The sequence below is a fragment of the Schistocerca piceifrons genome, chromosome 7, assembly GCF_021461385.2.
Source record: "Schistocerca piceifrons isolate TAMUIC-IGC-003096 chromosome 7, iqSchPice1.1, whole genome shotgun sequence".
Taxonomy (NCBI): domain Eukaryota; kingdom Metazoa; phylum Arthropoda; class Insecta; order Orthoptera; family Acrididae; genus Schistocerca; species Schistocerca piceifrons.
In genome coordinates this window covers 388,423,594-388,449,608 of record NC_060144.1, presented here as the reverse complement: position 1 = coordinate 388,449,608, position 26,015 = coordinate 388,423,594, and the positions used below count along the sequence as shown (strand labels likewise).

The following is a 26,015-nucleotide window of genomic DNA, read 5'->3' as shown; positions in this document are numbered from 1 at the left end:
TATGACTGGCTCGAGAGTTGCTGCCGATACGAACTTAACAGCGATCTAATCGTTTCTTACTGGGATACTAACGCTGGCATCGTTGAAGAAAAATGCGCAAAATGAGCGCTCTGTGCTTGTCTACACAGTTCCTTCGTTCACTCAGTAGTGCAGTCCTACTCATCGCCCGTCGAACGACGAAGAACATTTCGAACATTATGTCCATGCAGTTGAGTATTGACGAATTTCTAAGACACACGGTGACGTTGTTCAAGGTTCACTTTGTTGTTTCCTCTTGAGTTTTCTCTTCTCCATCCAGGGAGTTTCTTGATCCTCAGCAGAGCCAAAAATTAGATAGAAAATGTACGGTACTGCAGAGATACCCATTGCTAGATAGAAAACGTATTTCCACTGCTGTACCGTTTGCTGAAACACAGTACAAAAATAGCCATTAATATGAGAATTACGTACACACTGAAAAGTTTTTGTGACTGATGAGGAGAGCTCCCCAGGCGTGGGATCAACTTACAGTTATTTAGGTTAAGATCCGAGGTATCATACACTGTATCCGTTCACCCTTTTGGACCCTTATTTGCAAGTAATTCAAGAAAAGAACTCGGAATTTTGTGTGACGTTCAGTAAAGCTAAAAAAGTTAAATTAAATAGTCTAGTTGCAGGTCTAATTCATGGGATAGTAGCTTCACATGCAGGAGGTTGTGAGATCAAATCTCACCAGGTACAGTAAATCTTTTTATTTTAAAATCTTTATCGAAATGATTTGGTCGTCACTGTTATTCATTTAATTGATTTAAATGTAATTTTTTATTTCTATTCCCTTGTCCCGCCACTTTAATCATAATATCAACTTATTCGTTTGCTCTCATTTTCCTTCCTATCATTCTTTTTCCACTTGAAATCTTTGTTCATGTGGTTTTAATAAATTTTATGTTTTAATTTCGATCTAAATGCTTTTGTTTTACTACCCTGTTTTTCCATGCACGTTATATCATGCACAGTACATTATATCTATTTCTCATTTAGTTTGAATTTCGTTATACTTAAAACCCTTCTTTCATTTACATGTTCATCGACTTTATTTTATCCATAGTGCAATAGGTATTTAGGTTGAGTTTGTATGACTATTAACATGCAAACAAAACTGCACATCTGGTAACGAAAAATACAATTTTCACACCACTGCACAGTAAATATAAATGGATTATTTGGTCTCTTTTTAATTGATAGGTCGGAATTTTCAAATAATTGAATATTACAATAAACAAGTACAATTAAATTCATATTCACTAAAACTGGAAAAAGAATGATATACAGAAAAAATGAAACAAATGAGAAAATTTCATATGGTGATTTAAGTAATGTGATAAAGGAATACAATTACGAAATTACATGTAAACCAATTACTTGAATAAAAGTAATGACAAAAGTCATTTCGATAAAAATGTAAAAATAAAAAGAAAACATTAATGCACTTGACGAGATACGAACCCACACCCTCTCGCAGGTGAAACTATTATCATACCCATCACATTACACAATCGTATTACATAATTTTATTTTTTTTATGCTATCGAGCACCACACAAATTCCGCAATTTTTTCGTCATTTACTCGCAAACGAGAGTTCACCAGTGTGAAAGGCTGCAAGATGTGATACCTGGGATCATAACGTATATCGCCGTATATTTGGTTTCAAAAAGTCGATCCCACCGCTGGGACCTCTCATAACGAGAAATCTTTGCTAAATAAATTTTTTGAGACGGTGTACTAGGAAACTGCTAATCAGTTTAGAGTAGCATGAGGGCGCATATATATTTTATGCAAATTCTTATGACAAGAACTGCATAGCTGTTAGCTGTCCAGCGGTGCATAGATAGAATTTAGAATGTAATATGCAAACAGGTACAACACAAAATAAATGAAGGTAAAAGAATAGGAAAAACTTACTGATGGGCGAAAAACGATTTTTAACAAGAAATATGCAAGAAATGTCCAAGTGAACTATGATGAATATCAGCACATAATAAAATGACGCTGACAGTAAGTGGTAAGTATCATTTCTGCGTCAATAGATTTTCCTTAAGAAATCATGAGTGGTCAGTTTGGTGGTTAAGGCGAAGTTATGAAGAAGATTGCAGAATTGAATAAAAATTAGTTTTGGGTTTGCAGAAACGTAGAAATAAGTATCGGAGAACAATGTGAAATCAGGCGATAGGCTACCAACTACGTCATTCGAGAAATAAAGAACGTTTTGTTGTAGATAGATTTTCATTCCTTCACAAATGATTTGTACATGGGAGAATTGTCGGATTTCGAGGCCAGTTTAAACTGTCTCTCTCCACAGCATGTGATTGCTTTGGGATTCAGTCAGTGCTGAACAGCGTTTTCCTTCATTTTGGGAGTTGAGTGAGTGTCCAACAGCTTTTGTGGCGAATTAGGCTTCGTTATACGATGGATTTCCGTCATCGTCTCGGGCAAAACAGACAGGAAGTCAGAAATGAAGAGTACCAGCGCCTCGCATTGGCTTCGCATGGATGGCACTAACGATCTCTAGCCGGACAATTTGTCTGGCGTGACGTCACACACACACACACACACACACACACACACACTAATTCCTTGTGACTCATTCTGTCTATTAGAGAAAAGCGTGACAAAGTCGCTATGGTAGTTCCTGAGGTTGTTAGCCGTCACATACAGACAGAAAAAATTGTCACCTCAGTGTACTACAGCTGCCGGTGGCCGAGAGGCATGCAATTAGCAGTCAACAAAATCGTTGACCATCCACCCAAACACGTGAAATGTCTCACAGGTAGCAAATCCAAACAAAAATTACTTCTTCTGGAGAAATACATTACATCTATTCTACTAACGAATTTAAATGTATGCATATTACAGTAGAAAAAATTGGTTTACTTCTGATCTTCAAACACTGGAGTCACATCATACACAATTGTATTAATTATGGAAGAGTGTGATGTGAAACCCCATGTAGACAATCCACCACACCAAAGTGCGTAAGCAGACAATCGGATTCTGGAGAGTCTGCATCATTACAAAGAGAAAAGTCGGAGTGTTTTGGAACCTCAAGTACAGAAAACCAAGTTACATAGCTAATTTCAACGTAAATTCTCTTCTAAAAACTGGAAAATTAAAACATCTATAGACACCGCTAAGAACCACAAAATTCTTATAACGGCCAAACAAGAAACTAAATACTTGGGTGAAAGCAATTTTGAATCTGAAGACTTCAGAATAAACAATGATAAGGTAGGCAAAAAAATTATGAAAAACACACCGCACTTTGGAAATGAGCTAATAATAGACAAAAATATTTTAGACTGGTATCAACTTTGAATCACAGTCCAAAAGACTCTCCACACCTACCTCCTTATCTGCTAACACAGTACGCACCATCGTGAATGCACAAGCCCCATAAATGAAGATAATAGAAAGGACAAAGACAAGATGGAACGTTTTTTTGGACCAGCTTTATGATGTTGTGCAAAAAATCCCATAAAAACACAATGTCTTCTTCTGGGGGACTTCACTGCTCAGATAGGGAAGGAGAAGAAATACAGAAAGTTGTTGGTAACTACCCAGCACACAACAGGATTAACCAAAATGGCTTTAGACTAATAGAACTTCGCCAAGCACACAACATGATTCTTAAATCCAGAGCCTTTAAAAAGCTACCTTGAAAACGGAAAAGATGGGTCTCAATAAACTCACAAATAGGTGAATGCCAACTTGATCACTGAAGTTCCATACAGAAATACGGAATTTCAAAGTTCTCAGAGGAGCTAACATTGATTCTCCTTTCCAAAATAAAACTCAAAATCACCCCAAAAAAGGAAAACGGAACCAACAACCCAAAAAAGAAAATACAATCCAGAAAAGGTATTAACTCCAAGGAATTACCTCCATAACAAAAGCCAGCCAGAGTGGCCGAGCGGTCCTAGGCGCTACAGTCTGGAACCGCGCGACCGCTACGGTCGCAGGTTCGAATCCTGCCTCGGGCATGGCTGTATGTGTGATGTCCTTAGGTTAGTTAGGTTTAAGTAGTTCTAAAAAGTTCTAGGGGACTGATGACCTCAGCAGTTACGTCCCATAGTGCTCAGATCCATTTGAACCATTTTTTTCCATAACAAAAGACATGCAAAACCAAAACTGGGATCAAATAAAAGAGTGCCTAATAAGTAAAGCCGAACAATTAGTTCCCAGACCCAAAGCCAAAAAGCAGGCCTGATGAGCAGAAGTATGTGACAGACTCCTTGAGTAAAAAGAAAAGTGCGGCAAGAGTGGCAATCACAGAAAAATGAACGTAACAGACAAAATTCGTAGATTTAAGAAAACTAGTGATCAAAAATACCAAAAGAGTGTAAAAAGCCCAAGAAGACCAACTCCGCTTTCTGATCAATGATGACTTCATCAAAACCAACACAAGGAATTTTTATAGGACTTTTAAACAAAAAATGGCCAAACGTAGCCCTCCAATCCCACAGCTCCAAGACAAAAACGAAAATATTGCCCACAACAGGAATAATTGCAAAATATTGGTAGAATATTTTAGAAACATTTGAAAGGTAACTTGTTTGGACTATTTAGCTCATTGAGAATATTGACAAAATTTAGTGTACTAATTACATTTATTTTACCAAACAAGACATAAATTATACTAAACAATTTATAGATTAAATTCCCTAAACAACTAACAGATGATTAAACACTCCAATGGGTGACGCCTGATTGGCAAATACAGTGTAACTAGATGATCAGTGAGTCAAGTACTCTCGCCCTAAAAATGTGGATAACGCAAACTGAATTGATCTGATGCTGAGCAGACTTTGACTGATCAACTCGACCGAAGTTTCTCTACGTAGATGCAGCTGAGAGCAAGTGGCGATTGAGATCTGTACACCCTGACAATGCCAGGGCGGCAGTATGTTACCCTGTTTACTTCGTGCGGCGACGTGACTTGCAGCTGGCGAGATGTGTGCGGCGGAGGAGGTGAGACGTGGAGGCGTCACCTGTGAATCGATCACTGCCACAAAAGAAATGCAAAAATCTCATAGTCTAGAGATCAGGCAGATGGATCGCAATTTACCCTCCCCTGAAATCACGGTAGATTTCAGCGTGCGACACACCTGTTTGCTGGTCGTACCAAGGACCAATTTGGCTCACTTATATGACAGAGTGCACAAGGATACCAAACGTCAAGACTGGTAAAACAAAAACGAATAAGTGTGTCCTCAACAAACGAGTAGTCCGAGACATTTGAATTCATGCTGTCAATACAGTAAGAACTTCCCCACAGGCTCCCCAGTCTAAACTATTTGCAAGTGAAATCAGTATCTGGACAGGCCCCTAGTACCAACCACCAGAAGGGCTTACCAGACCGAGGTCCTGCACTTGAGTACTTCCCATATATCCAGAAAAAAATTCTGTTTTCCCTCAAAGTGCACGAACTACATCGCCTTCACATCGTCTTGAGCCAATCACAAGGCTCTAGAGGCGCTGAAGCTCCCCTCCCACACGACAGCACAAACTCATGTCACCAGGGCAGGAGTGAAGAAACTGGCATCTCTTAAAAAGAAAGAAACCGCCAATTACTGGCTTTCTTAAGTTTTCACAGAGGTGGAAAAGGTGATTTTCTCTGAAATCATGTCTCATGTCCCATGGCAACAAGCGAACAGATACAATCTCAAAGGTCTTTATCGAAATCGCCTGTGTCTTGGAGCTTGTTAGTCTTAGCTATGAGGTGTAATAAAGATTCCATTCCTAAACGTTTCTCAGGTGCCAGAATTTTCTTATACAACAGGGGCAGCTGAGGGAAGTGGCTCACTGGCCTTCTTGCAATATCGATGAACACGAAAACATGTGAAGACGGCCCTGCCCAGTCTTCTACTGGCGTCGTGGCAGGTATCTCGGCATTGTTCTACTGGAGCCCTGTCTTGACGAGGGGATGCCCTGTGTGTCCTGTATGGCTATGGAGCTGTCCGGCAAGATTTACTAAGGGATGGGCTCGCCACCAATGGCTTTCTACTCCCAACAAGCCGTTTCTATGAGCTAAGAATCATAAAAGTACCTCATGCTTTTAGCACCCTACCAGGCTCCATCAATGTCTGCTCAGGCCATTAACTTTCTGGACTCTCACTTATGGTGTGTCAGATTGTAATAAAATCTTTAATAATTTTCCATATGCGAAAAGTGGGTGGGAGAGTAACTTGTCCTCTCTCACATTCTCAGCTGTGAAGAACTCACAGAAAAAATGGACTTTAAGGTGTCAACAATAACCAACCTTAACTCTGATCCATCCTCCTCCGAGGAACTACAGACAGTCATTTCAAATCTCGAAAACTATAAAGTCTTGAGAGGAAACCAAATCACAACTGAACTTTGATCTAAAAAAAAAATCTTTGAAGAAATATGGAAAAATGAAAAAATTCCAGCTGAATGGAAGACGGCCCTCATCCTACCACTCCATAATAAACAGTCGAAAACAGACCACAACAACTACAGAGGTTTCTCAATCCTAGGTGTAACGTACAAGATATTCTTTAAAGTCCTACTAAACAGGGCAGAACAACAATTAGACCATCAGCTTAGAGAATACCAAGCGGGTTTCAGGAAAGTACAAGACCTAAACCCCAAAAACTTCATGGTGTACCAAAAATCAAGAGCAAAATCATATGGTATCAGTCTCATTTACTTTCAGAAAGCATACGACTCACTAGACAGGGAATCCCTCATCTTTTTGGTAAAAGAATTACACATAAACAACAAAACCACAAACTTAATCAGAAAACACAAACTCCAAAGTCAAATTCATGGATATCTCTCCGACCCTTTTAAGATAAATATTGGTGTATGGCAAGGATATCGACTCTCTCCACTGCTGTGTAATTGCCCCCTAGAAAATGTAGAGAGAGAGTGGTACACAAAGATCCATAGTGAAATCCACCTAGGAACGAAACAGAAAATCATCGATGTCAATTATCTAGCCTCTGCAGATAGATAGCACTACTAGCCGAGACATGGGACAAAGCCAAAGAACAAACCCTCGGCCTACAAAAACAAGCTGACAAAATCTGCCTCAAAATCTCCTTTGAAAAGACCAAGATAATGACAAAATAAAAAAATCCACCAAAACACTTTAAAGAGAGAGAATAAAAAATAAAGATCGTTAAAGACTTCAAATATATTCAAGAATGGATCAGCTGGAATGGCCTCGAGGAAAGGGCAACAGAATCTAGTAGAAATAAAGTTGAACTGGCTTTCCAACTTACCAAAAAATGACTCGTAATAAAAAGTCCCTGCCATGGAATGCAAAAATTAGACATTACAATGCAGTAATCAAATCCTGAAGCCCTACATGCAGCCGAAACATTGTCCATCACCAATCATGGCCCAGTTGAAATGCTGGATATCAAAGAAGGGAAGATATTAAGAAAAATCTTTGGCCCCAGACACCACAACAGCGAACAAATTCACATAAAAAAGGAACCCTTTACGAAACTACCAAAAAAACTCTAAGACAAAATGAGGAAAAGAGGAATAGGTTTTTATGAACACGTACTCAGAATGAACGCAAATAGATAAACAAAATGGTTCTTACTACTTCTGCAACAAAAAAAAAAAAAAACACCCAACCAAATTGGTTTAAGAAAACGGATAAGGACTTGAGAGAACTTCAAATTACAGAAAATATGCTCATGGATAAAACTGAAAAAAAAAAGACAAGAAAGAAAGGCTCCATGTCAAAATGAAGACCAAACGAACAATACAAATCACTGAAGAAGAAAGATAGCAAGATCAAAAAGAATGAAATAATATTGGGCTAATAGAAAGGCATAGAACATGAAAAATTGATCGATTTAACGTACCGCAAAGTAGGGTGAAACGAAATAAGAAGAAGGAGAAGAAGAAGAATGCATATTGCAGTAGTAGTCAATGTCAAAAACTAGTATATTAATTTTTGTTGTTATTTTTAAGTCCTTGTAATGTTTCGGAAGTTTAGTAGCCCGTAAAAGCCACGCTTGCTGCCATAACAAAAACAGATCACATATATAAAGTTCGTAAAGGGCCTTACTTTATATAATTTCGTTGGAAATAGTGGAAATGATCACTGAAATATGGAATCAACTAAAAGAGAACGGAAGCTTAGGTGCCTCGAATATGTTCTTCTCTATCCGAACGACCCCCTGCCAGAAAGTGACGTCACTCACGATAAGAGCGGCTGAAACTTACCCGTCCCGAAACAAAGGCGCCGGTGACAATTGGCGTTATGATGCCGGACACGTTGGCGCCGGTCAGCGCGAGCCCGGCCGCGCCGCCGTACGAGTGCGGGAAGAGGTAGAGGTGGTTCATGTAGGAGCCGCCGTACACGGCGCAGCGGCACACCATCGTCAGCACGAACAGCACGATGATCAGTGTGACGTCACAGTCGACCAGCGTCACTCCCAGCAGGCACAGCGCGCTGCCGACGCACGCTGTGGATAAAGGAACCAAACACATTCTGTGGCGAAGCTTCCCAAGTGACGCTGTAAGTTTCTCAGATTTGGCTGGAATGTACTGATAAGATGTTTGTGTTTATTGGAACGTGGGTGAAAATTTAACTTCACCCATCACAAACAATGTTTCTGGAAATCCTCCAACTGTTCCAACTTCGGTTTCAAGAATAAATTTACTGCACCCGTTAGGTTTATTCATGTGTAGCACAGGATTTCCAAGAACTTAATCTCATACTCGAGTACTGAGTGAGCTTACATATTTTTTGACTACGATCTGTTGTGCAGTTCTCTTTCGCCAAAATCAACTATTTACATGTTTAGTTTATCGTGTAATCAAGCAGAAATTCACACAGACTGTCTTTTTTTACATTAATTAATAACGTGGTAACATGTTATAACTCAATAGAGTCATATTTCGTCCGCGTCTGCGTAGGTTGAGAATTAGTGGTAGAACTATTTCGTATATATATCCTAAGATGGTATCTGTTCTTTCGGACATGTCAGAAAGAACAGATACCATCAGTGACCATGCAGCTCGTTAGAATGAAATTACAATGAAATGAACACCCTTAGCTGCTTACCGGCGTTGACATACGTCAAAGGGGACAGATGAAAATGTGTTTCCCGACCGGGATTCGAACCCGGGATCTCCTGCTTACATGGCAGACGGGTTCCATTTCCTGATTCAGGATGGGCATAATGATTCCAGTGACCAACTTTGTTGGAAGGGATTCCGTAGGCCACTCCTTCAGGATATGTGGCTGATGATACAATGCTTTTGACGGCCATCCATTGAATCGGGTAATAAATATTGTCAGTTGCATGGCTATTGTTAGAAATTTTCTCGATTGTTGGTTGAAATTCATTCATAGTAACTGGAATGCATACGTCTGATTTCGTGAGGGATAACAGATTGTGGGACGCTAGTGTCCACAAAATCTTTTATCCTTCTTGTTTATGTGATGCTATCGGCATATTTCATTTTTCCAAATCTGTTAACTTTCCATCATATACGTATATAAGCATAGTAGTTGTGAAGGGACAGAGCAAAACCCAAGAGTCTCTTCTACATTGTTTCTAGAATAGCATGACCCTAGTGTAGATGAGTTAGTACTTAACTACTTTGTAATGTAATAATGCTGCTCTCAAGTAACAGTCTGAGAAAAATCCAGATTCTGCGATCTCGCAGGCCATTTATTGCAGGGACGGTGGACAGTTTTCCTTGGAACTGTTTTAGAAACTCTTCCGTCAAACGCGTGAATGAACCAGCCATTTAGCCTAAGCCCTAGTTCGGGTGAAAGCGGTATTTCATTGTAAAGTAAGCTCTGGCGCATGGCGAACTGCGTAAATCCCCTGTATAATCAGAGTTTACCTGAGGGTATTCAGTATGTAAGGAAAAGACACCAATAAATTTTGACGGACTGCAGCGGCGGTCTTGAGGAATAAATAATGAAGAGGAACCCATATACGGAAACGTCAGCCAACAACGCTACAGGCTGTCATAGTGGCAGGCGCTTTGACAGCAGACATAAATTTGCACGGTGACGGATCGTGAATTGATTTCCTCTCACTAGGCCTGACGGTGTCCGTTACTTTAGATGGCTTCCAACGCGTCCACGCCTTTCACAACAACACTGCGGAGCACTAGTAGTCAACTTGGTCCCTACCGCCCACTAATTGGAATTCCAGATTTCATGGTGGGCTGTAGGCGGTTGGGATTTAAACATATTTTCATTAAGTTTTCCAAACGATATTGATAAAGTATTTCATAAGAAATTATTATCAAATGATATAACTTGCTGCAGCTCTCCTTTATAAATTTTATAAAGTTACTTTCCTACTTCATAAATCATCATTTCTGTGAAACTGATGGGCGGTTAGAAGCTTTTACTACCAACAGAGACATAAAGGTGGGCGGTGGGTGTAAGAGGTTGATAATCCATGCTGCAGAGAGTTTGCAGCCGAATGTGTGGTCTAGCTACAGGCGTTAGCCTCTATGACTTCGACGCCCTATAGCTTTGCTGTATGATGTTTCAGGTCTTGGTTTCTCTTTGATTTCAGTCTACTCTTTATCACTACCAAATGGCGATCCGAGTCTGTATCTGCACCTGGGTAAGCCTTACAATCCAATATCTGATTTCGGAATCTCTGTCTGAACATGATGTAACCCAACTCGAATGTTCTCGTTTCTCCAGGCCTTTTCCAAGTATACCTCCTCCGCTTTTGATGCTCGCTTTTACTGGATGAAATTTATTGCGGAACTCAGTCTTTCTCCTCTCTCAATTCTAACACTGACTCCATAAGTATCCAGTAACTCCCCCTGTTAACACGTTCCAATCCCACATGATTATTAAATTTATTAAATTATAGTCAACCGTTAGATACTGAACTCAACGTTCAATATCTTCATGTACTTTCTCTATCTGTTCCTTTTCTGCTTGTGGCGCCAGAAAGTATATCTGAACTGTCATTGATGTCGTTGGTTTGCTGTCGATTCTGGTGAAAATAACCTTGGTTTCTCGTACACAGTTGATTCTTCATGACACCCTCTTCAGTCTATCGAAGTTTGTTGGTATCGTTTTGCTACAGTGACCGTAGCCTGTTTTACATCTCATGAACTAGATGGTGGTAATCCTTGTAACGGCGCAGAACAACCCATAGAATTCTTCACATTACATTTTTTTTTTAATTCATCGATCTTCTAACTGATTTGACGGCGCCCGCCGCAAATACCTTCTTGTATTGAACTCTTCATCTCAGAGTAGCACTTACAACCTACGTCCTCAATTATTTGTTGTTTGTGTTCGAGTCTGTATCTTCTCCTACAATTTTTACCCTGTACAGCTTCCTCCAGTACCATGGAAGTTATTCGATGATGCCTTAACACTAAACCTGCGACCCTGTCCCTTCTTCTCGTCAATGTTTTCCATACGTTCCTTTTTCGCCGATACTGCGAATAACATTTTTATTCCTTATCACCCCGTCTAATTTTCAACGTCTTGCTGTAGCACTACATTTGAAACCTTATCATTCTTTTTTTTTCGTTTTTGCCACAATCCATGAGTCATTACCATACAATACTGTGCTCCAAATATCCATTCTCATTAGCTTCTTCCCTAATTTAATGCCTATATTTGATAACAGAAGATTTCTTTCGGCCAGGAGTGCCCACTTTGCCTGTGCTAGTACACTTTTTATGTTCCATTTACTTCGTCCGTCATATGTTATTTTGCTTCCAAAGAACCAGAATTGCTTCATTTTGTGTACTCCGTGATCAGCAATTCTGACTTCAAGTTGTACCGCTAATCGCATTTCTGCTATTCCTCATTAATTTAGTCGTTCAATCCATATTCCGCACACATTAGGCGGTCCATTCTATTTCACATATCCTGTAATTTTTCTTCACTTTCACTGAGGATAACAACGTCATCAATAAATCTTAACTCTGAGATCCTTTCAAGCTGAATTTTAATCCTACTCTTGAACACTTCTTAAGTATTGTTTCTATTACCAAGCGCAACACGAGATCTACCTTTGTGGTGTGTTCACCTTTCCGAAAACCAAACTGATCGTCGTCTAACAGACCTGAATTTTTTTTTCGTTCTCCTGTATATTGTTCTTGTCAGAAACTTAGTTGAGTGAGATATGAAGTTGATTGTGATTAGTTCTCGCACTTACCTGCCCTTGTCTTTGGAAATGCGTGGATGACATTTTTCTGGAAGTATTATATCTCCAGCCACATAGATTCTACACAACTTGAAAAATCGATTGGTTGCCCCTTCCCCCGATGATTTTAGAAATTCCGATGGAATGTTATGTGGCAGTTCTACCTTACTTGATCTCAAGTCTTCCAGAGTGTTTGTACGTTCTGACTAATACTGGATTCCCTATGCCTTCCATACAGATTCCAGTTTCTTCTTCTATCACGTCATCAGACAAGTACTTCCCCCCTTGTAGATACCTTCAAAATACTCTTTCCGCTTACACACTCTCTCCCCTGCATTTAACATTGAACAGTGGATTTTCCATTGCATGCTAAATGTTGGCCCCAATGCTTTTAGTTTCACCGAAGATTGTTTTCAGTTTCGTATGTGCTGAATCAGTCCTTTAATGACTGCAACGTTTTCCATTTCTTAATTTTTCCCTACAGCCATTTTAACTTGACTTGCCTGTACGTCATGTTTATTTCATTTCTAAGTGACTTATATTGATATATTCATGTCTTTCCCTGAACATTTTTGTGTTTCTTACTTTCGTCGAACAAATGAAGTGTTTCGTCTGTTGATTAAGGTTTCTTCGCAGTTACCTTCCTTCTATCTTTATTTATTATTGTGTCCAACTTCTGCGACCGCCCAGTTTAGAGATGTCCATTCCCCTTGAAATACTGTTAGAAGTAGTGTGAACCTATCTCCATGTTCGGCGCCCGTACGTGGTGCATTTATTTCCACTGCGGGGAATTTAGAAGACCCGCCGCAGCTTCTTTGGAGCAGTTACGGTTTCTCTGTCCAATTGAAAAGTACGTTGCTAAATAATAACTGCTGCTGAACAGGAACGTTTTCTCACCACGCAGTTCACTGGATTTTCCCAATGTAAAACGTCAGACACCAACGAAACATTCACGACAGGCGTTGCAATTGGATTACTCGTTGACGCAGCGAAAGTAACTGATCAGCCATATATTGGCAGGGCCTTTGCAGCTTATCTCCAGGTAGAACTATCATATTCACTCCCACAGAAAGCATCAGTTTTTACGACGGAAGCTCTCCAGATGGTGAGACCACTTGGGCTGTACGAGATCCTGATCGTAGCTGGATCGTTAAGCTCTCAAACCCCATCGCGAAAGAAACACAACAACGAATAGTTGCACACTTAATGCGAGAAGCTATAGCCGTATGGAACTCCACTGAACCTTCTTTGGATATCAGAATACGTATGCATTCACTAATGAGAGTAGGCTGATCTCCTCTCAAAGGACACAGCGGACGACGGGCATTTGCATAACCCCGATTTTAATGCGCCTGTGCGCGTCCCTGAACTTAAAGGGAGGCATACAATACTCGCAAAGAATAGGAACAAATATGAGTCCTTACAGGCTGCCACTATTTTAATCTTACAACCTGCTCTTTCCCAGAGAGCTTGGTTACGGATTAGAAATGGCGCAGACAACATTTTACTGCCGTCGTAAAGATGCTTTTTCATCACGAAGACTTCACCAGTCACGTACAGAGGATAAGCGTCAACGAATCTGATACTACATCGTTCGACTGAACAAAAGTAGATGAGGTAGTTTTCGTGTGAGATACTAACTACCTTCTGCAAGAGAGTAAGCAAGCTGAATCACCAATTTTCCGCAGGTGTCACCACTACCGTCACATTTAAAAGCGAGCAACTTACAGAACCATCATGGGCTTTAAGAGACTGTAAGCTCCACATGTAATACAGTGTATGCTCTCACATAGGACCACTGGATTGTGTTAGGTGATGGCGTCATACTTGTGTATTGTTTGACAAGTATGCCGTATAGAAGCCATCGTGTAACAAATGTGGCACAAAATAATTTTAGGCCAGCTTAGTGTATCAGTAGTGTCCTGCACCATTTCTCCCCCCAGTAATCTAAAATAATTTGTATTTATTGTCAGTTAAAACGTACTGATTTTTCTGTCAGCCATTATGGGCTCTGCGTGCCCTGTCGCAACTCTTTTTTAGTAAGATTTATTCCCTAAGTAATAAACTGCTGGCTGCATGATCTGTATATCAAACACCACTAAACAAAAGAAAGCCTCTCTCCCAGACAATCCCTCACTAAGACTGGTTACTATCGTTGTTGGCATGGAGGAAGACAAGTTTGGAAGCGAGGGTCGCCACTTTAATTATATATTGATCTGTAAAACTTTCCCCAATTACAGTGCTTAACATCCCTCGCATTATTTCACTTACTGCATGGTCTAACTATTTCCTTTATTAAAATAAAAATATATATATATTTTAGCAATTCCAGCTGCAAATTATGACAGGCGATAGCGAGTTTCTATCGTTAAATGATCATCTTCAATTCTGATTAATCACGAGCTGTGAAAAGTCAAAAATTGTGATAGAGCTCAGTCATAAGCTGTAAAATAAGATGAACAGAAGAATAACAAATTTCTAAAACCATTCAATGGTATTCAACGATGTACCCGAATACGTGGATACCCAGATCACGTGAGATTTTTGTGGTCTGGGGTGGATACCGCTGAATGTTCTTTCTGTGTTACAACTCATGCTACAGTTCTTTTACATAACATTTTTATTTTTAACGACTCGTGATTAATCAGGTCTGTTGATGATCAGTTAAGTGATATAAAGTAGGTAATGCTGGTTCCACTCCATTTTGGTTGTCTGAAGCAACAACCGGATATAAAAATTTTTGAATGAAAACGGTCTCGGTTGCAAAATGCATTTTGTTAGTTACCATTTGCCACTATTTGCAATTGAGACTATTATTTCAAAACTATACAGTCGGGCATATCTACATCTACATCTACGAAAATACTGCGAAGTTCATGTAAAAATGCATAGCAGATGCTTCATATCACAGGTTTGACTATTTCTGGAACAGCACATGGCAAAAATGAGTACCTAAATCTTTCGTGTGAGCTATGATTCGTCTCATTTTATTACGATGCTCCTTTCTGCGTTTGTAAGTTCGAGTCAACAAAATATTTTGAGGAGAAAGATTATGATTGAGATTTTGTGAAATAATCTCGCCGAAACGAAAAACGCCTTTGTTTTAATGATGCCACCCTAGCTCGCCCATCATATACAAAACGACCTATCGTTCTTTGAACTTTTTTGATGTTTTACCTCAGTCGTATCTGGTAAGGGTAGCGTATCATCCAGCAATACTCCATAAGAGTATTGTTTCTAACAGCAAGTCGTCGACACATGCGAAAGAAAGGCCAGAGCTCAGAAGTTCATGTAATGGGTAAGATGGGTTACTGATGTTACATTGGCACCAAATTTCACTAAAATTCTGCCCAACGCCACCGTGGAATGTCACTCGATCGGAAGGTCGTCATGCACTCCCTTTTCCACGTTTCAGCTCCTCTTTTGACACCACTGTACTGGAGTTAATAACCGCGACGCCCAGCGTTGAAACGACGCGATTTGCTTATAGGTAACTGAGGAAAACATTTCAGACACACCGTCGCTCGGAATCGACACGAGAAGGCCTCAGACAGTGGCATAAAGGGCGCCAGTGACTCCACCCCTTTCTTTCAGGTGTTGATAAACATTTCGCAGTCGAAAACGGCAGTTCGCAGTGCGATGAACAACAATACGACATCCTTGGCAACACTACTGAAACCCCCCTCCCCCCTGCCCCCCCTCCCTCAGATGATTACACCGTGCTCTAAGGACGTCTTGGGCCTCCAAAGACAAGCAATGTGATCACAACCCTTGGAATGTAATGCGATCGCAAATTTTGCTTTGGTGTACAGGGTGGAACAACTAGGAACCGTTCAACATTCGACGAAATTTGAACGTGATCCAAAGTAGCAAGTGTTTTCATGCTTCCTCAGCCCTCCTGTCTCTCACCCTGTTGTGGCGTGATCACGGCAGGCGCAATATTGACACATGCATGAATAAAACAGTGAAGACCCCGTAGTTCAGCAACACTCTCGGTGCCACCCACACACCCTTGTTGAGGCACATTAATGATGTAACTGTACAGTGATAACACTGATGGATTCCTAGGTGCCTGCAGACAACCATGTGACACCTTTCAGCTTGAGTGGCATTATACTGCTCCTGTAGCACCTGCTTGCGAGCATGTGGAATCTGGGCGATGTCAAAGGTGTTGGCTGCTTGCAGGCGACTAGGAATCAAGAGTTGTTTATGTGCAGGAAAATTTTTAAAGCGCTCAACGAAGGTGTATGTGTGGCACCGAGGGCGTTGCCGAACTGGGGGATATTAGAAGGACCATTTGCCATTTTATTGATGCTTGTGTCAATGTTGTATCCACTGTGATCACGCCACAGGATGGTGTGAAACAGGAGGCCTGAAAAAGCATAAACACCCTTTCCTACTTAAGATCACGTTCATATTTCGTCGAATGGTTGTAGTGGTTCCACCCCGGTCACCAGAGCTCTACACTCTAAAGTGTATGATATCCATAAAGAAGTGTTGAATCGTCTGGGAGAGGGTGGGGGAGGAGTGTCTGCAGTGTCAAATGTTGCCAAAAACGTCGTCCTGTTCCTATTGCTCACTGCACTGCAAAATATCCTTTTCGACTGCGAAACATGTGGGGATCAACGCCCCAAGAGGAAGGGTGGTTCCATAGACTCCCTTTATGCCACCTCCTGAGACCTTTTCCTGTCGATTCTGAGCGTCGGTGTGTCTGAAACGCTTCCCTCGGTCAGCTATAAAAATCGTAAAGGTGCCGAAAGAAGGACTGAAATGTGGGTAAGAGAGACTGAACGACCTTCCCGTAGGGTGACGGCCCAACAGTGGCATTTGGCAGAATTAAAGTGAAATTTGGTGTCAATATGGCATCATTAACCCATCTTACACGTCACATAAACTTATCTCTGGCGCTTCCTTCGCATATGTAAACACCTTGCTATTTGAAGCGTCGACGAGACAGAGGAGGATGTGGCAGGGAACCACACTTTTGCATTACAGAGGAAAGTTTTAGGCACCTTTGAGCCAATTTTCAAACATTAGCGTTGCAACTGGAGCTAATTACGGGGTTTCGAAGAAGTAACCCTCTCATTGTGCTGAGCAGTTTAGATTTATTGCGTCTTCTACAGTAATGTTCAGGCAATAAAACGGAATCATTGGTTCTACTTCTCTCGTAACATTTTTTATGTGACGGTCCCAAATGAGATAGTTTATAATGGTAATAATTGGTATTTAGCTGAATCGACACCCACAACATTTTTATTTATCGTGAAACTGAAATTTAATGGCTTTCTTTTTAGTACTCATGTGGAGAAACTTACTCTTCTTGTAGTTAGAAGTCAATTCTCACTTTTCGCACCATACATATTCTTGTCTAAACAATTTTTTATATCTCATGACAATACTTCGTCTATCTTTATTAAAAAGCCTGGGACTTAAGCGGATTTCTTCCGTCTTTTTATCACCAGTTTTCAGTAGGTCACTGCGTCCACCAAGACTGCACTATTTTCAAATTTCATCACTCTCATTACTTCCAGTTATGGTCTGTAAAAGCAGATATCGTATTTTTTTTAAATTTATGAGCGTCTAGTGCACAGAGTAGTGTTTAGCTACAGTAAAGATTTTCTGTCCTATGCGACTAGCACCGCTTACGCATAGCTATTTTTTAGTCTTCATGCGGTTATGCCCACGACGTCATGTTGTACCCGCTGCAGTTTTTGTCTAAGTGCTCACGAAACTGACCTATCCCACACCTGACCAAAGTGCACCGTATCATTGCGCGCAGTGTCCTATAGACAGGAAGACCACGATGTGTTGTAATTGGCCACAGGTTAGAGCAGTAAATGTTTGTATTTCCTTGAGGCTGAAGCCAAGCGAGGTGGCCTAGAGAAGTCGCATACAGAAGGACGACAGTTCAAGTCCCGGTCCGGTCATGAACTTTAGATTTCTATGGTTTCCCTAAAGCAAATAATGGAAATTCGAGACTGGTTAAATTTCTTCTAACGAAAAGTGGTTCAAATGGCTCTGAGCACTATGGAACTTAACATCTGAGGTCATCAGTCCCCTAGAACTTAGAACTACTTAAACCCAACTAACCTAAGGACATCACACACTTCCATGCCCGAGGCAGGATTCGAACCCGCGACCGTAGCTGTCGCGCGGTGCCAGACTGAAACGCCTAGAAACGCTCGGCCAACCCGGCCGGCCTTTCTTTTAACGGCTGCAGCCTTTATTTCGCAATGTCTATTATTTCAGATGTATCATTTTCGTTATCAGTATATCTGAGGCACTCTACAGATGTCACTGCAGAAATCAGAGTGGCAATGCTTTAAACGTCAGCTTGATAAGATGATTTCAGTTCAGTTTTAAGCAACTTCAGTTACCAGATGTTTCACGCTTTAGGGAAATAACGAAAAGAGTTATGAAATAAAGGTTGCTTAGAGCGGAAACTGCTGTTATTCCTTGCAGTATCAGCAACATTCGCTTCTGTTGCTATCGCATTGAGTACAGATATCCCCCAATGTATTAACCATGAAACGGGAGAAACAGTTAAAAGAATTCAATTTAAAAACATCCAAAAAGCGTATGTTAAAAGTTCATGTATTTGTAGCTTTCCGTGTACTTAGCTTATGACTTAAATCTCGATATGATTGGAAAATAACATTTAACCACTTGCAGAATTAAACGTTTATTTATACTTTACCATGGTTTCAACAAATATAAGTTTGTCTTCTTCGGAAGGAAACTGGACTCGGAAAAACCCTTACTGACGTAAACAGGTGTTGAAGCCATAAGGCTCTTACCTAGTGCAATGTGCGTGTCACCCGAAAACAGACCATAACCTTCAACATCCGTTTATGTCAATAAGTGATTTTAAGTGTCGATTTTCCTTCATCACACAAATTATATTCTTCGAAACCATGATAAGAGTTTAATAAACGTTTAATTTGCAACTGGTCGGCTGTTATTTTCGAATCCTATAAAGTTTCTGCGTGCACCGTTGCTGAAACCTAACAACATTTAAAATTTAAAAAAAATATATGATTTAAATATTTTGATATTTAGTTTTCTGTCAGGATAAGGAAAAACGTACAGAAAAATTTAGTGCTTATTCGGCATTCAATTGAGAAGACAACATTTTTGTTATTTATTTACGGAGATAAATTCTTATAATCTAAAGCACTGCGAAGAGAGACTTACCAACTGCATCCCAAATCCTCATCGTATTGATAACACGCATTCCCTTTTCCGTAAACTTTTGCGTCAGAAAACTATATACACTGCAGCTAATCCAACCAAAGAGGTAAGGCAGTGCAGATATGAGACCAGCCTGGAAGAGCGAAAGGTTAATCATCAGCTGTAACATTTTATACCTCCAGAGCTGGGTGAAGTACAAACGAATAGTATCCTACTCACATCGTCAATGTCATAGTGTAGTATATTTCCAACATAAGTGGGCAGTTCGGAGAGCAGAGTGTAGTTGACCCAACCTGTGGCGAACATGATGAGCACATGGGCCCACATCGGTACGCTTGTCAGGATCATTGGCCACGGGTTCCCGATCAGATCTTTCTGTAAAATTTAATATGCCTCATGATTGTAACATTTATCTCTAAAATTCATAGGTACGAGATTGGTTCTAGTAAAAACCTTTGAATGCTGCATGTTGAGAAAACGTTATACACACTTAACTGAAACATACGCTGAGATACCACTTCATTATAACTAGTAGGTTGCCGGTCAAGACATTCACATAGTGTTCACTGATATAATCATTGCAAATAACCTGTTCAGTAGCTCTTATCTGGAGTGAGAACCACAAGGATGTAGAATAAGTAAAAGCACTGCATTATAACTATGATGAACTACTTTTGCACATAATATAAAACGGCGATTGAACACATATTGTGCACGTAATTTGTCAAGGACACTTAGAAAGACTGGAATGTGTTGTCTTATGTAATTAGTAACTAGGCAGCTACTTTTAATAGGGTTGCAACTTTTATTATATTATTGCTATACAGAAAATATAAAACGCAGAATAACATAGCAACAACAACAAGAGCTTTTCTCAAAAAGACAATGATGTTAACACTTAATAGTGATTCGAATATTGAAAATACTTTCTGCATCTCTTTGTGTAAAGTGTAGCTTTGCATAAAAATGAATCGTAAACGGTAAACAGAGCACTGCACCCGTGTGGGGATGGCGATTGACCACTAGTTGCTCCCTACCTCTCGCCTCCACATTGGCTAGCACTCGCTGACTGCGACTCAAACCAGTGGTTAGTTGCTTCACAATGCAGAACGAGATGCAGAGGAATTCATCCTGCGCGCTCTCCAATTTTGAGTTCCCAAGGATATGCAAGCAACACATGCGGCTATGCCATTAAGCCACGTTTACACGATGACAGTGGGTTGTGCCACTCGTTGCGTGGAATGAGTTGCACGCAAGTGATTTCATTTTTTACTATAGACACGGTGACACCAGTATACACTTCAGTTTCGTCGTCTTGTGGGTCCCTGAGTCGTGTCTGAAATGAAAGTGTTGGCAGCTGCACGTCGCACGAGTTGTGATGGAGTTAAAGCTTGTTGCGTGGAATCGCTACATAAGAAAAAAATTAGAAACGTGTTTCGATTCATGACTAGATGAAGAAAAGGCCTCAGTTCGGTTGCCCAGCATCCTTGATGAAATAATTTACAATGGAAAATCCAAGAAGTTATTTTAATTATCTTAGAATGTCACAAGAACTGTTCACGTTTCTTCTAAATAGAGTTAATTATGTGATAAGGAATAACGGTACTGTAATGCATGACCCACTGTCGCCAGAACTGAAATTATATATCATATTGGGTGCATTACAATCGAGAACACTCGTCATGCTATAAGATAGGGTTTTAGTTGATGATGACGCTTTTTCATTAACACCAATAATTATTAACATTAACAGTAATAATTATTAACATTAACAGCAATAAATATTCGAAGCAGGCTGCATTCAGAAGAGAATGGTTTGCAAACTGCTCTCTTGAAGATAGATCTGTCCAGTGGCAATTTTTCAGAATTCTAATACATGTGAATGGGAAGCACTGCAGCGAAGTTTTAAATAGATGAATATTGAATAAAGAATGCAGATTCTTGAATTTGTACAGCCTTCCCTCCTGTCAACAATATTCCTTAACAAAGAGTTGGCCAACTCGAACGATGGTATTTTAGTCTTGTAGATGAGAACATTGCCACAGCTAGAATTACACTTGCTTGTATTTCTCTTAATTCAGTTGGACATGTGCTCCTAATTCAATAAATTTTGTCCTCCAGCTCAGATATTGTCAAACCATCTAGGTTATGATAGCACATGAAGGTCTGAGGATCAGCAATATTTTGCCTATTTTTGTAATCAGCACCACTGAAATCCCACAAACACGTATGCAGTGCATAGATATCCAAAACGCGAACATTATTCTCCGTTCCTCACATCATATTTCAGTTTGTCTACACTCTACGAACACACGTAACCTCAAAACTCACGCAACTAGTATCGCAAAAGTTGGAACACGCCGAAGTGTTTAGTTTCACCGACGTGTTGCGCAAACGCACGGAGCCCATGCTCAGGGGCCGCTATCGAAGTTGCTTGCAACCTGGTGTCGTCATGTAAACTAGGCTTTAAGCGAATTACGTCCCACCAGAGTTCCCTAAGTCCCTCCAAACCCTTGAACGCCATGTACTCCGTTTCACGTTCCGCATCCGTTAACCCTCTACATACATATTCCTCAAGCCACCCTATGGTGTGTAGCTGAGGACACCTGTACCATTACTAGGCATTTATTTTCCTGTTCCACTCGCAAATGGAGCGAGGGGAAAACAACTATCTATATGCCTTCATATGACCCTTAATTTCCCTTTCTTTGTGATCCGTAAGCAAAATGTACATTGGCGACAGTAGAATCGTTCTACAGTCAGCTTCAAACGACAGTTCCGTAATTTTTTCTGAGTTGTGTTCCTCGAAAAGAAAGTCGCCTTCCGTCCAGAGATTCCTATTTGAGTTCTCGAAGCATCTCGGTAATATCTGCGGTAACAAATCTAGCAGCCCGCCTCTGACTTGCTCCGGTGTCTTCCTTCAGTCCGACCTTTTGCGGATCCCAAACACTAGAGCAATACTCAAAGAATGGGTCCCACTAGTGTCCTACATGCTGTCTCCTTTACAGATGAACCAAGCTTTCCTAAAATTCAGGGACTAACCGAAATCCACCATTCACCTTCCCTACTACAATACTTACATACCCGTTCCTTTTCATATCGCTCTGCAACAGAAGGCCTCGATACACTACTGGCCATTAAAATTGCTACACCACGAAGATGACGTGCTACAGACGCGAAATTTAACCGACAGCAAGAAGATGCAGTGATATGCAAATGATTAGCTTTTCAGAGCATTCACACAAGGTTGGCGCCGGTGGTGACGCCTACAACGTGCTGACATGAGGAAAGTTTCCAACCGATTTCTCATACACAAACAGTAGTTGACCGGGAATGCCTGGTGAAACGTTGTTGTGATGGCTCGTGTAAGGAGGAGAAACGCGTACCATCACGTTTCCGACTTTGATAAAGGTCGGATTGTAGCCTATCGCGATTGCGGCTTATCGTATCGCGACTTTGCTGCTCGCGTTGATCTAGATCCAATGACTGTTAGCAGAATATGAAATCGGTGCGTTCAGCAGGGTAATACGGAACGCCGTGCTGGATCCCAACTGCCTCGTATCACTAGCAGTCGAGATGACAGTCATCTTATCCGCATAACTGTAACGGATCGTCCAGCCACGTCTCGATCCCTGAGAGCCGGCCGCGGTGGTCTAGCGGTTCTAGGCGCTCAGTCAGGAACCGCGCGACTGCTACGGTCGCAGGTTCGAATCCTGCTTCGGGCATGGATGTGTGTGATGTCCTTAGGTTAGTTAGGTTTAAGTAGTTCTAAGTTCTAGGGGACTTATGACCACAGATGTTAAGTCCCATAGTGCTCAGAGCCATTTGAACCATTTGATCCCTGAGTCAACAGATGGGGACGCTTGCAAGACAACAACCATCTGCACGAACAGTTCGACGACGTTTGCAGCAGCATGGACTGTCAGCTCGGAGACCATGGCTGCAGTTACTCTTGACGCTGCATCACAGACAGGAGCGCCTGCGATGGTGTACTCAACGACGAACCTGGGTGCACGAATGGCAAAACGTCATTTTTTTCGGATGAATCCAGGTTCTGTTTACAGCATCATGATGATCGCATCCGAGTTTGGAGACATCGCGGTGAACGTACATTGGAAGCGTGTACTCGTCATTGCCATACTGGCGTATCACCCGGCGTGATGGTATGGGGTGCCATTGGTTACACGTCTCGGTCACCTCTTGTTCGCATTGACGGCACTTTGAACAGTGGACGTTACATTTCAGGTGTGTTACAACCCGTGGCTCTACCCTTCACTCGATCCCTCCGAAATCCTACATTTCAGCAGGATAATGCACGACCGCATGTTGCAGGTCCTGTACGGGCCTTTCTGGATACAGAAAATGTTCGACTGGTACCCTGGCCAGCACATTCTCCAGATCCCTCACCAATTGAAAACGTCTGGTCAATGGTGGCCGAGCAACTGGCTCGTCACAATACGCCGGTCACTAATGTTGATGAACTGTGGTATCGTGTTGAAGCTGCATGGGCAGCTATATCTGTATCCGCCATCTAAGCTCTGTTTGACTCAATGCTCAGGCGTATCTACGTCTACATCTACATCTACATCTATACTCCGCGAGCCACCTTACGGTGTGTGGCGGAGGGTACTTATTGTACCACTATCTGATCCCCCCTTCCCTGTTCCATTCACGAATTGTGCGTGGGAAGAACGACTGCTTGTAAGTCTCCGTATTTGCTCTAATTTCTCGGATCTTTTCGTTGTGATCATTACGCGAGATATATGTGGGCGGTAGTAATATGTTGCCCATCTCTTCCCGGAATGTGCTCTCTCGTAATTTCGATAATAAACCTCTCCGTATTGCGTAACGCCTTTCTTGAAGTGTCCGCCACTGGAGCTTGTTCAGCATCTCCGTAACGCTCTCGCGCTGACTAAATGTCCCCATGACGAATCGCGCTGCTTTTCGCTGGATCATGTCTATCTCTTCTATTAATCCAACCTGGTAAGGGTCCCATACTGATGAGCAATACTCAAGAATCGGACGAACAAGCGTTTTGTAAGCTACTTCTTTCGTCGATGAGTCACATTTTCTTAGAATTCTTCCTATGAATCTCAACCTGGCGCCTGCTTTTCCCACTATTTGTTTTATGTGATCATTCCACTTCAGATCGCTCCGGATAGTAACTCCTAAGTATTTTACGGTCGTTACCGCTTCCAATGATTTACCACCTATGGCATAATCGTACTGGAATGGATTTCTGCCCCTATGTATGCGCATTATATTACATTTATCTACGTTTAGGGAAAGCTGCCAGCTGTCGCACCATGCATTAATCCTCTGCAGGTCCTCCTGGAGTACGTACGAGTCTTCTGATGTTGCTACTTTCTTGTAGACAACCGTGTCATCTGCAAATAGCCTCACGTAGCTACCGATGTTGTCAACTAAGTCATTTATGTATATTGTAAACAATAAAGGTCCTATCACGCTTCCCTGCGGTACTCCCGAAATTACCTCTACATCTGCAGATTTTGAACCGTTAAGAATGACATGTTGTGTTCTTTCTTCTAGGAAATCCTGAATCCAATCACAAACCTGGTCCGATATTCCGTAAGCTCGTATTTCTTTCACTAAACGTAAGTGCGGAACCGTATCAAATGCCTTCCTGAAGTCCAGGAATACGGCATCAATCTGCTCGCCAGTGTCTACGGCACTGTGAATTTCTTGGGCAAATAGGGCGAGCTGAGTTTCACATGATCTCTGTTTGCGGAATCCATGTTGGTTATGATGAAGGAGATTTGTATTATCTAAGAACGTCATAATACGAGAACACAAAACATGTTCCATTATTCTACAACAGATTGACGTAAGCGAAATAGGCCTATAATTATTCGCATCTGATTTATGACCCTTCTTGAAAATGGGAACGACCTGCGCTTTCTTCCAGTCGCTAGGTACTTTACGTTCTTCCAGCGATCTACGATAAATTGCTGATAGAAAGGGGGCAAGTTCTTTAGCATAATCACTGTAGAATCTTAAGGGTGTCTCGTCTGGTCCGGATGCTTTTCCGCTACTAAGTGATAGCAGTTGTTTTTCAATTCCGATATCGTTTATTTCAATATTTTCCATTTTGGCGTCCGTGCGACGGCTGAAGTCAGGGACCGTGTTACGATTTTCCGCAGTGAAACAGTTTCGGAACACTGAATTCAGTATTTCTGCCTTTCTTCGGTCGTCCTCTGTTTCGGTGCCATCGTGGTCAACGAGTGACTGAATAGGGGATTTAGATCCGCTTACCGATTTTACATATGACCAAAACTTTTTAGGGTTCTTGTTTAGATTGTTTGCCAATGTTTTATGTTCGAATTCGTTGAATGCTTCTCTCATTGCTCTCTTTACGCTCTTTTTCGCTTCGTTCAGCTTTTCCTTATCAGCTATGATTCGACTACTCTTAAACCTATGATGAAGCTTTCTTTGTTTCCGTAGTACCTTTCGTACATGATTGTTATACCACGGTGGATCTTTCCCCTCGCTTTGGACCTTAGTCGGTACGAACTTATCTAAGGCGTACTGGACGATGTTTCTGAATTTTTTCCATTTTTGTTCCACATCCTCTTCCTCAGAAATGAACGTTTGATGGTGGTCACTCAGATATTCTGCGATTTGTGCCCTA

At 41.2% G+C, this 26,015-nt stretch overlaps 1 protein-coding gene across 1 annotated transcript in view; it reads right to left on the bottom strand.

Moving 5' to 3' along the window:
* Window positions 1-249: 249 nt before the first annotated feature.
* LOC124805725 (putative inorganic phosphate cotransporter) overlaps window positions 250-26,015 on the bottom strand; it is a 112,849-nt gene continuing 87,083 nt past the window's right edge. Inside the window, exons 5-6 of the mRNA XM_047266295.1 lie at window positions 8,247-8,488; window positions 250-405 (exon numbers count right to left, since the gene is read on the bottom strand). Of these exons, the coding sequence (XP_047122251.1) occupies window positions 250-405; window positions 8,247-8,488 (398 nt within the window). The remainder of the gene's footprint in view (window positions 406-8,246; window positions 8,489-26,015) is intronic.